The sequence below is a fragment of the Salvelinus alpinus genome, chromosome 15, assembly GCF_045679555.1.
Source record: "Salvelinus alpinus chromosome 15, SLU_Salpinus.1, whole genome shotgun sequence".
Taxonomy (NCBI): Eukaryota; Metazoa; Chordata; class Actinopteri; order Salmoniformes; family Salmonidae; genus Salvelinus; species Salvelinus alpinus.
The window spans coordinates 13,980,733-13,993,567 of record NC_092100.1 but is presented as its reverse complement, the minus strand read 5'-3'; the positions used below and the strand labels follow the sequence as shown (position 1 = coordinate 13,993,567).

The following is a 12,835-nucleotide window of genomic DNA, read 5'->3' as shown; positions in this document are numbered from 1 at the left end:
GAGTGAAAGCACCGCCAGCATTCAAAAGTGACCAAAACATCAGCCAGGAAGCATAGGAACTGAGAAGTGGTCTGTGGTCACCACCTGCAGAACCACTCCTTTATTGGGGGTGTCTTGCTAATTGCCTATAATTTCCACCTTTTGTGTATTCCATTTGCAGAACAGCATGTGAAATGTATTGTCAATCAGTGTTGCTTCCTAAGTGGACAGTTTGATTTCACAGAAGTGTGATTGACTTGGAGTTACATTGTGTTGTTTAAGTGTTCCCTTTATTTTTTTGAGCAGTGTATATATATAATGACACACAGGTCATTGTCACACAGGATATATAGTACCAGTTTATGTAATAGCCAGTAGACAGCCATGCTATGTTGGGCAAGGCTTGTATAGTGCCGTCATCTGGATGCTCCCCTTATCTTTAATATCAGCAGTCAATGCCTGGTCCTCAGAGGTCAAGAGCTGGTCCTCAGAGGTCAAGACCTGGTCCTCAGAGGTCAAGAGCTGGTCATCAGGTCTCACATCTATATCATAGGCCTCTGAGCTGGCGAGATCACAGGCCCCTACTGCAGGGGTATCCCCATGGGCGGAGTTACTAGACTTGTGGGAGGAGCTCTGAGAGTTGGTGGGACTGAGCTGCACAGCAGTGGTGTCCTGCAGCGTGTGCTCGCTCGTCTCCATCTCAAATGTGACGCCGGCCCCTATCCGCGTCCGACCCCAGCTCTTGTCCCCCTTGGCCTTCCCGGCATTGTGGGTTGGTGACCGCCGCCCACACACACAGCACGCCCCAAAAAAGGACAGGGCCACCAGTAGGAGGAGGGGCCCGATGACGATGGGTGGGTTGCTGGTGGGGATGAAGGACTTGAAAGCGAAGGCCCCCACCAGGGTGATGTTGATGCCCGCCAGCATAATGCACAGGCCACAGGCGCAGCACAGGGCCGGGGAGGGGAGACTCTGGGGCCGTTTCCCGAATACCGTTTTGGGCCCCGAGCTCTTATCGGGAAGGACCATCTCTCCAGGCTTTATGTTGTATACTGCCTAATTTAGATATTTTTGGGATTGCATATTACTTAATTATTTTATGGCGTCAGCTAAAATACAATTTAATAGTCTTGATTAACGACAACATAATCCAGCCCAAATGCAGTACAGGTCTGAGTATTCTCTGCCCTACAAGAGAAGAGAGAGTCAGATGATGAGGAGTCAGATGATGTGTTCCTGTCATAGAATAAGTTTTGTACAAAATAAATCATTGTCACACAGGTCTAAAGGCAACTGACATTGAGGGAGAAAAGCTGATGCATTATGCATACATGACGAGTAATAAATGCTACAAAGACTAGATAAATCAACGGTATTATTATCTTCAGCTCTGCAACATATTGATGCCCAGTTTTTTCACAGAGAATAAGACATTCTGAGTTTCTTGTCTTTTGTTCATATATATATTCCTAAGTACACAATGAACAAGTACACTGGCTTCTGATAAGCAAGCAGCCGATCGTTTACATTCTGAAGAGGTATTGGTCTTATATTACATGGTTAAAAGTGTATTAGACTACATAAATATACGTCTTAGACTGACACATAGCCAATAAACTGGAGCATTTTAACACATTACGTTACCCTGATTAAACAATAAAAATATAATTACCATTACAGAAGTTATTTTATTTAAATTGTCGTTTAAAGACCAACGTATATTCTAAAATCACTGACTGGCATTGGACAATTCATTCAGAACAGAAAATATTTTATATTCTTTTGGTGGTGAAAACAAATACGTCACTGACAGCAATTGCTTTTACTTACATATGATGCGTCCCATAGTTCAGGTAATCTTGTTTGAAATACAACACTATTCCCGTCGTTTGCCTCTCATTTCAATCGAGTCGTGGACTTTCCATGACACTCTCTCTCTCGTGAGTTCCCCCACCCGAGCAGGTGGAATACGATAGAGGAAAAGAGAAGAGCGCTCATGAGTTTCGTGCATGGTTAACCACTAGGGGCGCCATATGGGCGTCATTCACTGATGAACACACACAAGTACAGCGAGACTAATGGTTGAACAAACCAACACAGACAAGTGTATTTAAACAAATTAAATAAAAAAAGGTATTCGAGATATCTGTAGAAATTGATTATGAAAGCAAGTTATATTTTTTGCAGGAATTGAAAGAGCCCAATATGTATTATGGGGATAGTTATTGTTCATTTTGATGATTAATTAACCAAATGCTTTGTATATAATCAAACTCTGATAGAATCCCTGTGAAATATTGCTTGCTTAGAAAACCATCCAAACATGTAGCCCAGATAAACTGTACCACTCTTTGTTCTGAACCCACAATGCAACAAATCATGATTCTGAACTACCCACCCCATACACAGTGGTATAAAGTACTTAAGTAAAAATACTTTAAAGTACTAGTAGGTTTTTGGGATATCTGTACTTTACTATTTCTATTTTTGAGAACTTTTACTTCACTACATTCCTAAAGAAAATAATGTACTTTTTACTTCATACATTTTCCCTGACATCCAAAAGTACTCATTACACGTTGAATGCTTAGTGGGACAGGAAAATGGTCCGATTCACACACTTCTCAAGAGAACGTGGTCATCCTTGCAACCTCTGATCTGGCAGACTCACTAAACACAAATGCATCGCTTGTAAATGATGTCTGAGTGTTGGAGTGTACCCCTGGCTTACTGTAAATGTTTAAAAGAAGAAAATGGTTCTGTCTGCTTTGCTTAAAATAAGGAATTTGACATTTACTTTTGATACTTAAGTATATTTTAGTAATTATATTTACTTTTGATACTTCAGTATATTTAGAACCAAATACTACTTTTTTACTCAAGTAGTATTTTACTGGGTGACTTTCACTTGAGTAACTTTCTATTAAGGTATCTATACTTTTACTCAAGTATGACAATTGGGTACTTTTTCCACCACTGCCCATACAGTGCAACAAAGCATGATTCTGAACTATCCACCCAACATTCAGTTCAACAAAGCATGATTCATGATGTCTTCCTCACCAGCTTGTGTGTATATCCCCCTCGAGGATGGCATAACATTTTACTAGACACTCTTATCCAAATCTACTCCATGTGGGAATTGAACCCACAACCCTGGCGTTGCAAGCGCCATGCTCTACCAACTGAGCTACACGGGACCATAACAGTGTCTGCCCGTACAACTTCACGGTTACCTTCTTCCTTTAGGCGCTCTAGACCAACCCCCATACTCCTCTCTTCACTGTGTGGTCAGGTGAATCACAATCATCCATGTCCCAGTTTCATTCACACTCTACAATAGGCAACTGGTGAGTGATGCGCCTGAAATAAACCCATTCAATCAGTCTCTGTTTATGTACTCGCACTGAACCTAGAAGAACAGTCAATCTGCCTAACTTGTTACATGATGTCAGAGTTCTGCCTAGAAGTCAGAGAAAGAAGAATTTCATAAGAAAGAAATGGGTTTTATTGGGAAAACAGCATACCACAGGGGCTATTGATGTGCAACATCGTAAGAACATTTGCCATAAGACCTCATACACATGGGTTATAAGGTATTTAGCTGCATAGCTTATGCCAATTAATGTATCTTATCCCATCTGATTTGAGTTTAGTGCACATGTCCCAAATGGCACCCTATTCCCTATGTAGTGCCCTACTTTGACCAGGGCCTATAGGGTGCCATTTGAGACACAGCCGGCCACATGCATCAGGCCCTAATGAGAGTGAGGGCTTTACCATAGCCACTGGGAGATCCCTAATGTGTTGCACCCTCTCTGACGGCGAGTCCGTGCCCGCTTAGGAAGGCCACTTAGTTGCTATAGTGATGGAGTATCCATGGCAAACGGGGGAGATCCAGGCATTGGGTAGAAGCCGTTTTACATGGGGGGGGGTGCAATACATGAAGTTAAAGGGTGAGGGGAATAAGTGCTAGACTTCCATCAGTGTCCCCACATTAATAAAATGACAAGCTCTTACAGAAGTGAAACAGTCAAACTGGTAGAGGTAAATCAAATCATTTCAGTAACCAAAGAGCATTTCAGTAACCAAAGAGCATTTCAGTAACTAGGTGGATTTGAACAAATATGTTACACAGGCTGAAATGGCCATCTGACCAATTTATTCTTAAAAATCTGAATGTGACATGCTAGCATTCACAGTCAACACAAGCTATTTCTATCAGTCTCTATGGTTTCTTTGGTATACTTATTCAGATCCATTAGCTGACAAACCAACCAACAATACACAAATAAAAGAATTACCTAAAAAACTGATATAAAACTATAACTCCCTTTCCGCCGGAGAAAGGCATCTTTATCATGGCATCCCCTCTGGAATATAGAATATATAAAAAATAAAGTTATGGATGTTTAAAAAAACAATACAATATTAAAAAACAAAAAGACATTTCCAGATTTCTAAATCACTTAAACGAAGTGTGAATAGCCAAAACAGTAATTCATTCACGTAAAAAGAAAGCTTCAGGTTATTAGTGGTATGAGTGAAAATAAGTTAAACACATTTGAAGCAAGCAATGGCAGAATGGTCCTGTAATCATTTGGAAAAAATGTGCAAAGACATCATACAAATTCTAGCTTGGCCCCAGATCTGTTTGTGCCATCATGTCAACTCTTTGTAATGTCATGTTTTGCATGACATTGAGTGACAACATAACACAAACAAACTGGCAACCAGGCTAGTGCAATTCTGGTTTCTGAGGTAATCCTTATAGTTTATCAATACTTCAAATATGTTAGAAATAAAAATACCGATGAAATGCAATCATTTCAAATAATTTAAAAATACATATGACGATTGAGTTATTTCAAAGTATAGAAGTGTTCCAGGTAGCTGATGTTTCGATAAGGAGATAAGAAATGGAATTTCAGGGTCATTAAAATAATAAAATGATTTACATCTTCAAAATGCTTTTCAAATTAATGATCCACTCTCAAATCATTCAGTAACCCACCTTCCACAGGCACAATGTCTTAAAAGTTCTAGGCCAAACACTAGGTCAACATACTGTAGATATCGACCCATCTGTCAATAATAGGGCCCCAGAATGCTTACTAGGATAATCAAGGACAGAGTCCATTCCCTGAATACCAGGCCATAGTCATTGTGTCTGCTTGCCTTGCCATTATTGGGTTGCAGACTTCAGGGGTTGCAGAATTCTCAAAACATTCCAAAAATTCCCAGTTAGGTCAGAAATCCTGCATGAAAGATTTGAGGTTGGATGCTTCTTCCCTGCTGGTTCCAGAAATCCTACAACTGGGATTTCTGGGAAAACCAGGACATTTTGGGAAAGTTTTGAAACCCTCCTCACAGCCTATGTATGACCAGCCCTAAAAACAGCATTACTAAGTGTCTGAAAAGTAATGCTCTACTTTTGCAGCATTCAGTAACTCTATAAATAATGCCAAAACCTTTTCACAGCTTGACCAACACAACGTAAATTAAAATGGTTTTTAAAATTAAAATTATTTTTACAATAAGACAGGCTAGCTACATGTACTGTATGTGTATTAAATGCCCCATGCGGACGTCATCAAGAATCCATTCCTAATGGAAATAACCGTGCAATTAAGTATAGCTAGCATAAAGCAACCATCACTAGCAGTCTTAACCATAGAAAAATAATCACTAGAACAGGCTTAGACCAATTCTAGTGACTATATTTCTGCCGTCTTAACATGATTGCGGTCTGTATAGACTGAGGTTATTATCAAATGCAGGAAACTACCTCAGCCCAAACTAATCACTGAAACCAGACTCAGCAACTGATACAAAGCTGGGACTAAGTGTGTGTTAGCTAAGTAGAGGATAAAAGTGCTTCCCTTTGTGCTCCTGTCTCTCTGTTTCTAGATGATAAGAAGACCACTGGCCATGATGAGAGCTTGAACAATGAGGCTACCAACCTGTGAAGCTACACAGGAGTCTGCTGCCAATGGCAGTTATCGTCCATCTCAGATGGTGTGACATGGTAAACACCACGTAGAGAGGAGGAGCAGGGGGGACGAGAGACTAGCACCAGGATGGAGGGAACAGAGGGGAAGGAAAGGCACACAGAGCCTGGCAGCAGTTCTGAGGCTGACATTGTTAAATCAGAAAATCTGACCCTGTAGGGATCTTAGAAGCACACGACTATATTAGAAGGATAAACCAGGTGCGAGGGAACTCCCGAGCCTGCAGTAGCACCAAAACGAGGTCTTCCTGGGGTTAAACCATGAGCTGGTCAGGTGACGAGAGTGTCGAGGTTGTCATCATCAGCAGGCAAGAAGTCCTGGGTGGTGCGCTGAGCGTTGGACTGCGCCCGTCTGCGAGCCAGCCGGGAGTTGGAGGGGGGCGAGAGCCTCATGGAGGTCACAATGGTGGTGACCACTTCCTCCTGCTCCTCGTCGTGCTGCGACAGCTGGCGGTTGAAGGCGATGGCGTCGGCGGCAAACTGGGTCAGGTCTTTGGTGCTGCTGTTCCTGTAGAGAACGAGCAGACGATCAGTCAGAGATTGATCAAATTATAGATCACACGTTTAGCTCTAGGAGACATACACTCAATTTGTCAGGCACACTCCTAAATCTAATTTTGTTCGATGTTTTCAGGCCTCAAAAATGTCAAGTTGAGGCCATTATGCTACTTTGGAGGTCTGGAAAACAAACTTTGATTTTGAAGTGTAACGTCCCTTCAACGACTGACTTTATTAGCCATCTGTCTGTCATAACAGAAGAAATTAGCTTTAATGTACTGCACATTCTGTGAAATGAGCACTGAGTGGATTACCTTTGGAGGAAGTGTGGGGTTGGGAGACCTCTCTCTGGTGCATTCTAGGGGAAAATAAATAACACATTTAAATAAGATAACAGGAAAACAGAATCCATTTATTTTAATTGTACCCTTTCCTTCACAGATATACAGTGGAGGAAATATAGAGGTGAAAACAAGCCCACTGGTTTCTTGGATGTCTCTTTCACACATTCAGCCTTCTTAGATCAGTGTAGAATAGACAAGAAAGCCACATCAGAATATTAACATCCACCGGAACAACATAAAGTACAGACCTGGGTTCATATACTGTTTAGGGTATTTCAATTGATTTCAAAAGTAATTTTGGAACTTAAGTATTTGGATATTTTTTTATTTGAAACACAATTAGTATTGGAATGTATTTGGAAACACTTGTTTAGCAACGACATGTATATCTTTTTAATACTCAAATACACAGTATTTATACAAATAATTAAATTCCCATGCATTTGAACCAGGTCTGTTTGGTATTTGAAATTATGTATTTTTAAATACTTATTTCAAAATACTAGGCTATTTCCAATAGAAGTAGGTGATTCGAGCCACATTATTAGAAAATAATCAGATACACAGAAAATAAGTATTCAATAACAAATAATAGACATGTATTTGAACCCAGGTGTGGTATGTTATGACCATACACCCACACAGTGGACAGAAGGGTTAGGAAATTGACACTCACCCCCTGCACCCAGGAGTGCTGCAGGACCTGGGCAGCACTGAGGCGGAGGGTGGCATCCCGCACCAGCAGCCTGGAGATGAGGTCCTTGGCCTGGGCAGAGATGTGGGCCCAGTCCCTCTCTGGGAACTCATACTGGCCATCCTGGATGTTCTCAAACAGATTCTTCTGCAGGGGTGGGACACACCATATTAAAAAGGAAAATCGTGAATAGTGCAATATTTTGGGCATTCACTTATGACATGAATCAGAAAGTTTCTAAAGTGCTTATGAATTATAATGGTTATAACACAATTTTTATTTTATTTTTTACAAACGGTCTCGAAGGTCCAGAGTTTGTGTTCCTTCAAGACGGATTTTAAAAAAAGTGCTGTAGATGTCTAAGGTGAACTGGGGGTTTGAGGAAGACTGGTGATGGCTTGTGTACCTGGCAGGTGCGGCAGGTCTCTCCACGGTCCCAGCCACAGTCAGTCCCACAATGACCAGTGAAGGGGGGGCTGCCACTGAGCAGAATATAGAGGATGACCCCCAGGCTCCAGAGGTCACAACGCTTGTCGTAGAACGATGCCTCGTCTGTGAACACCTCCACCACCTCTGGAGCCATGTACTCTGCCGAGCCACACTGAGTCGGGGAAACCAAACACCGTGAGGACATATGTCAAATCAAATTTGATTTAAAAGTGCATTTAAAATCGCAACACTCTTTACAGTAAAAGTAAAAAATGTGCACTCAGGGACAATTAAGACATTGCCAGACGGACAGACACACAAATATCAGGGTTAGTGGTAGGTTCAGGTTGTGGTATTTACCGGTGTGGTGAGCTCTGGAGTGGTGATCGGAATACAGGCACTGCTCAGCTTCACTCCACTGCCCAAGTCAAAGTCACAGATTTTCACCAGAGACACCTGCAGAGGGAGAGAAAAATAGCAGGCATTCACTAGCTATATCCACAATAACTGTTTGGCAAACATGACATTTTCTACAGAAAACATATGTTGTTGTTCCGTAGCACATTAGGGGAAACAAAGGTTACCTGGTCCGTAGACTCACACAGGATGTTCTCTGGCTTTAGGTCCCGGTGGGCTATACCTGTAGAACAGAGAATGTTCATGAGGAAACAATCACACTGTAATTCTATACAGGCCCAACCCCATGTGCAGGGGTCCTACCTTTGTTGTGGAGGAAGTGGAGAGCTTTGGAGATGTCCCTGACCACACGGCTGGCCTCCAGCTCATCAAAGTGCTTACGGTTCTGGATGTGAGTCAGAATGGATCCTGTATGGGTAAAGAGGAGAGCTTTCAGGAGCAGAGAGAGGAGAGCTTTCAGGAGCAGAGAGAAGAGCGCTTTCAGGAGCTTTCAAGAGGAGAGCTTTCAGAGAAACACCTAATATTTTCATGTAACCTGGGTCATGTTCATTAGGCCACAAAGCACCACCATGTTTTGCAACAGAAAATAACATTGTTTTTATTGGACAAGTTCAGTTACAGCAGTATCTCCCCAGTTGACTTTTTTTCTCTCCATTTTGAGCATAATGAACATGACCCAGCGTCACCCTCACAAAAGTGGGATAATATGATAAAAACAAGAAGACATACCTCCACGCAACTTCTCAAACACCAAGTAGAAGCAGGAGTCATCTTCAAAAAACTGTATTAGTTCCAGAATGTTCCTGAAAATGTTAATAGGAACACAGTGGGTGATTTTTTGTTGTTGTAGTTATCATTTAACGTTCAGAACTTTAACTTTGTAAAGTGAGAGCACACACTTGTTGCCCTGGCACTGGTAAAGGGTCTCCACTTCACGGAAGACTCGGCTGCGACTGTGCCCCGCGTTCTTCTCAATGATCTGAGACAAAACAAAATGGACACGGGTATCAGTGAGTGAAGAAAGCTTAGTCACAGAACCATGAGCCTGATGTATAAATTTGAAGCACCCAGTTGGCATTCCCACTCACAACAAAATATGTTGATGAGAGGAAGCCCACTAGCCGGCAGTGGGAAAAGATGGAATCAGATGGATTTTGGCCGACGTTCTGCACATTTTCTCATCATTGAAACATTTGATCTCAATACAGTTTTCTGTTCCCAAAACTAGAATCTGTTTGGAACAGAGTGGACTAAGTTTTGTAGACTTTACCCTTTGCCAAAGTTTCTAAAAATTACGTTGTCTAGGAGTCCAAGGGCAAATTGAGCTATTGCACAAGCGCACTTCACAGGCGTTCCCTAACGGAAATATGCAACTACATGCTAGAACGCACCAATAGGATCTCATTAGCTTGTGCTCTGCCTACCTCCTTGCTAGTTCTGCCCACTATGATTAACTTGCTCCCAGTGGAAATGGCAGGCTGTGGGTCTATCTTGGATTAGTTATAAAAAATCTTTGGCTTAGTGGGTGGTATACGTGCACATCCAACAACAAAAAAATGTCCCAGGTGCTGGATCAGAGAGGACAATGTAGAACAAAAAGCGAATCTGCACACTGGTATAACGCTTAACTGTTTAATAGGACAACGTTTGGACCACAAACTGGGTAAAGAAAACACTGTTTGGGTTCGAAACAGCATCAGTTAGGGACTAATTATACTTTAACCACCCTGGAATGACAATAAAAGCTTTGCGTGTGATATATGACATTCATCACAAGTCCCATATGTCCTCTACGCACCCTGGTCAAAAGTAGTGCCCTAAATAGGGAACCGTTTCATATGGATTAACTATGTGCCAATCTGACTCACCTTCACAGCATATTCATTCCCATTCTGAAGACTGATGCATCCTTGGACCTTTGCATATGCACCCTGACCCAGCAGTTCATCTGTCAGTTTGTACAGGTCTGGAGAAAAGAAAAGCGCACAAAAGCCTGTCTCTGGTATCTATGGTGTGGGTGCATTTATTAAAACCCTAGATTTTGAATGACATGAGCGATTGGATATTTGACATGCTTGTCTGATTTATGTGCAACATGATTACCGCTGAAGTTTCCTGTAAAGCTGTCTGTTGCTCTTGACCTCCTTTTCTTCTTCTTTGGTTTGGCTGAGTTTGGAATGGTTACTGGCTGGGTGGCTTCCATTGGGTTGGCTGAGTCTGGGACGCTTACTGGCTGGCTAGCTTCCACCTCTGTATAAACAAGTCAACGATTAATTCACGTCAACCACAGTTACGTTGTAAAATATTGCTTGAATCACAAAGTGTTTGCAACGTGCATATTGACTAACATCTATTGACTATGTGCCAATCAACAAAAACACATGTTTTCTTAAATTGTGAATGATTGTTTAAAACTGTGATACATTGATAGATCCTTGAATGGATTAACTATGTGCCAATGTGACAGCAAAGAAATGATTGCTTAAAGCGTAGTGTGTGCAATGTGTATACTGACTAACATGTAGGACTTCTATTTGCCAATGTGATAGCAAAGCAGACAGTGAGAAGCTGGTTGTGGAGCTGGGTCAGTATCCACAAAGCATCGGAGTAGAAGTGCTGATCTGAGATCGGTCCATATAATCTAAAAGGCAAAACTGATCCTGGATCAGCACTTCTACTCTGAGATGCTTTGTTGATATGGCCCTGGTCAGAGGCCTGGGGTGCAGTACCTGGAGGGCCCTTTGAGAGGCACTGTCTCTCCTCTGTGGCAGTGGGGGGCACCACATTCTGCTGTACCCCACAGCTGTCCCCTACCGAGCCAAAGGCCAGAGAGTTACTCTGTAACAGAGAGAGAGAGAGAGAGAGAGTGGGAGGGAAAGTGTGAAAGTGAGAGCAGAGCCAGAGAGATCAGGTGGTGGAGAGGGACAGAAAGAACAAGAAGAAGCACAGTGTGTCACTTTTGTTCTTAAAGTACCAGTGCAGTCCTAAACTACATTCAAATCTACTGATATGGCATATTCTAGATAAAATAGCAATACAGTATAATTACAACCAAGCTCCTGGTTTAAAACATGGTTATCTTCCCCTGTGGCAGCCTGCAAATAGGGTACACTGATATGCAAGCACAAACGGGGAAAGCTTACAAAAACCTTATCTCCCCCTGGATATTCCCAAACACACTTTCACATCCAGTGATAGCATAGGCATATTTGTATTACTCATTGAAAATGATGCAACATATCCAGTTTAACCTCAAGATAAGCATAATTACTGGCAGTCTGTTACTACTAGAAGCTACTCTTATCTGATCAACAGGAAAGGTTAAGGGAAGTAACAAGTGTGACAAAACCAGAAGCTATGACAAGTTTGTAAAATAGCTAACGTTAGTTAGCTAGCTATTTCTGACAGCAATATTGAGTTACCTGGAGAGAGTGCTGGAAGGCTTGCAACTCTGCCACCCTGCTCTGCCTCACCATATCTGCCAACTGAAAAATAATGAAACATTTCAGATAGCTAGCACGTTTTCGAGTAGCGAGCTAGTACAGTAAAGTAATGTTGGCAGGGGCAGAAACAGGGAGAGTATTCAAAGTTACACTAAGGAATTCCATCAGTGATGATGTAAGATGTTTTCACTTGAACAAACATTCCAGAACTGGTTTTACCTTTCCTTACACACATATACAGAGCTGTTTTTGTAATGTTGGTGTTATTCTGCTAACTGTAGACTATGTCAAACCTATCTGGATAATTGGGTGAGTTATTGAGTCATTCTAGAAAACTCAGCTCCAAATATGCCGGTGAAAGCAGCCACGACTTGGTCGTGCCAGACTGGAGGCGGCAAAAATACAGCTAGTTAGCTAACGTTAGTTCAAACAAACAGGCAGCAAAAGTAGGCTATGCAATCACACACATTAGCTAGCTAACTATAGTAAAGATACTCGTAAGGTTATAAGAGGTCGGCCTTATTAGTTGTCTAGCTAGCTAGCAAACCATATATCAGCTCAGAGTCATAACGATGTTCTGAAAATAATTATATCAGATGAGTTTGTTATGAAAAGCCAAAGCAAATACATTTGCGCTAGCTAGCTACAGTACATAGTTAACTAGCAAGCTGGATAACGTTAACTATTTTAAGTTGGCTAGTTACTATGTCACCTAATCCGTCTTGCTAATGACGTTATGAATTACTGATGATATATAAAACAAATCTATCTCACCTGGAGTCTGTGTCCAAATACGCCGAAATCCTCCTCCAGAGCCTCGGTCATCCTCTGGATTTTGCGGTGGGTCAGGGTGGACAACAGAGTGAAATCCAGTTAGTGACGTAAGGCGGTAAACGCAGAGCTCCCGCCTCTTGCATGTCCTGTAGTTTATTCATTGGACGAAAAAAAATAAGCCACTAGGACGTCAGGTATTGCAAAACAACTTCCCCTATTTCATAATAGGGAATTTCTGGTGTATGAC

General features: G+C 41.8%; 2 protein-coding genes across 2 annotated transcripts; both read right to left on the bottom strand.

Moving 5' to 3' along the window:
* Nucleotides 1–252: 252 nt before the first annotated feature.
* On the bottom strand, nt 253–1,954 carry LOC139539258 (transmembrane protein 275-like). The gene is made up of 2 exons (XM_071342121.1): nt 1,810–1,954; nt 253–1,167 (listed from the first exon to the last, which is right to left on the bottom strand). The coding sequence occupies exon 2, from the start codon at nt 1,006–1,008 to the stop codon at nt 367–369; it is 642 nt and encodes a 213-aa protein (XP_071198222.1). The 5' UTR covers nt 1,009–1,167; nt 1,810–1,954; the 3' UTR covers nt 253–366.
* A 1,510-nt stretch (nt 1,955–3,464) lies between these two features.
* mknk1 (MAPK interacting serine/threonine kinase 1) lies at nt 3,465–12,775 on the bottom strand. The gene is made up of 14 exons (XM_071344257.1): nt 12,589–12,775; nt 11,794–11,856; nt 11,101–11,209; nt 10,475–10,621; nt 10,240–10,337; nt 9,271–9,350; nt 9,101–9,174; nt 8,675–8,779; nt 8,539–8,594; nt 8,315–8,410; nt 7,932–8,126; nt 7,508–7,672; nt 6,802–6,845; nt 3,465–6,497 (listed from the first exon to the last, which is right to left on the bottom strand). Exons 1-14 carry the CDS (start codon nt 12,637–12,639, stop codon nt 6,260–6,262), a joined length of 1,521 nt encoding a protein of 506 aa, XP_071200358.1. The 5' UTR covers nt 12,640–12,775; the 3' UTR covers nt 3,465–6,259.
* Between the last annotated feature and the right edge of the window lie 60 nt (nt 12,776–12,835).

Excerpts from the sequence above, each read along its gene's own strand:
- LOC139539258 (XM_071342121.1), bottom strand. The coding sequence starts at position 1,008 with ATGGTCCTTCCCGATAAGAGCTCGGGGCCCAAAACGGTATTCGGGAAA.
- mknk1 (XM_071344257.1), bottom strand. The coding sequence starts at position 12,639 with ATGACCGAGGCTCTGGAGGAGGATTTCGGCGTATTTGGACACAGACTC. Across the intron at positions 10,622-11,100 it reads CCTCTCAAAGGGCCCTCCAG|AGGTGGAAGCTAGCCAGCCA; the intron begins GTACTGCACCCC and ends TTGTTTATACAG. Across the intron at positions 9,351-10,239 it reads GGAATGAATATGCTGTGAAG|ATCATTGAGAAGAACGCGGG; the intron begins GTGAGTCAGATT and ends GTTTTGTCTCAG.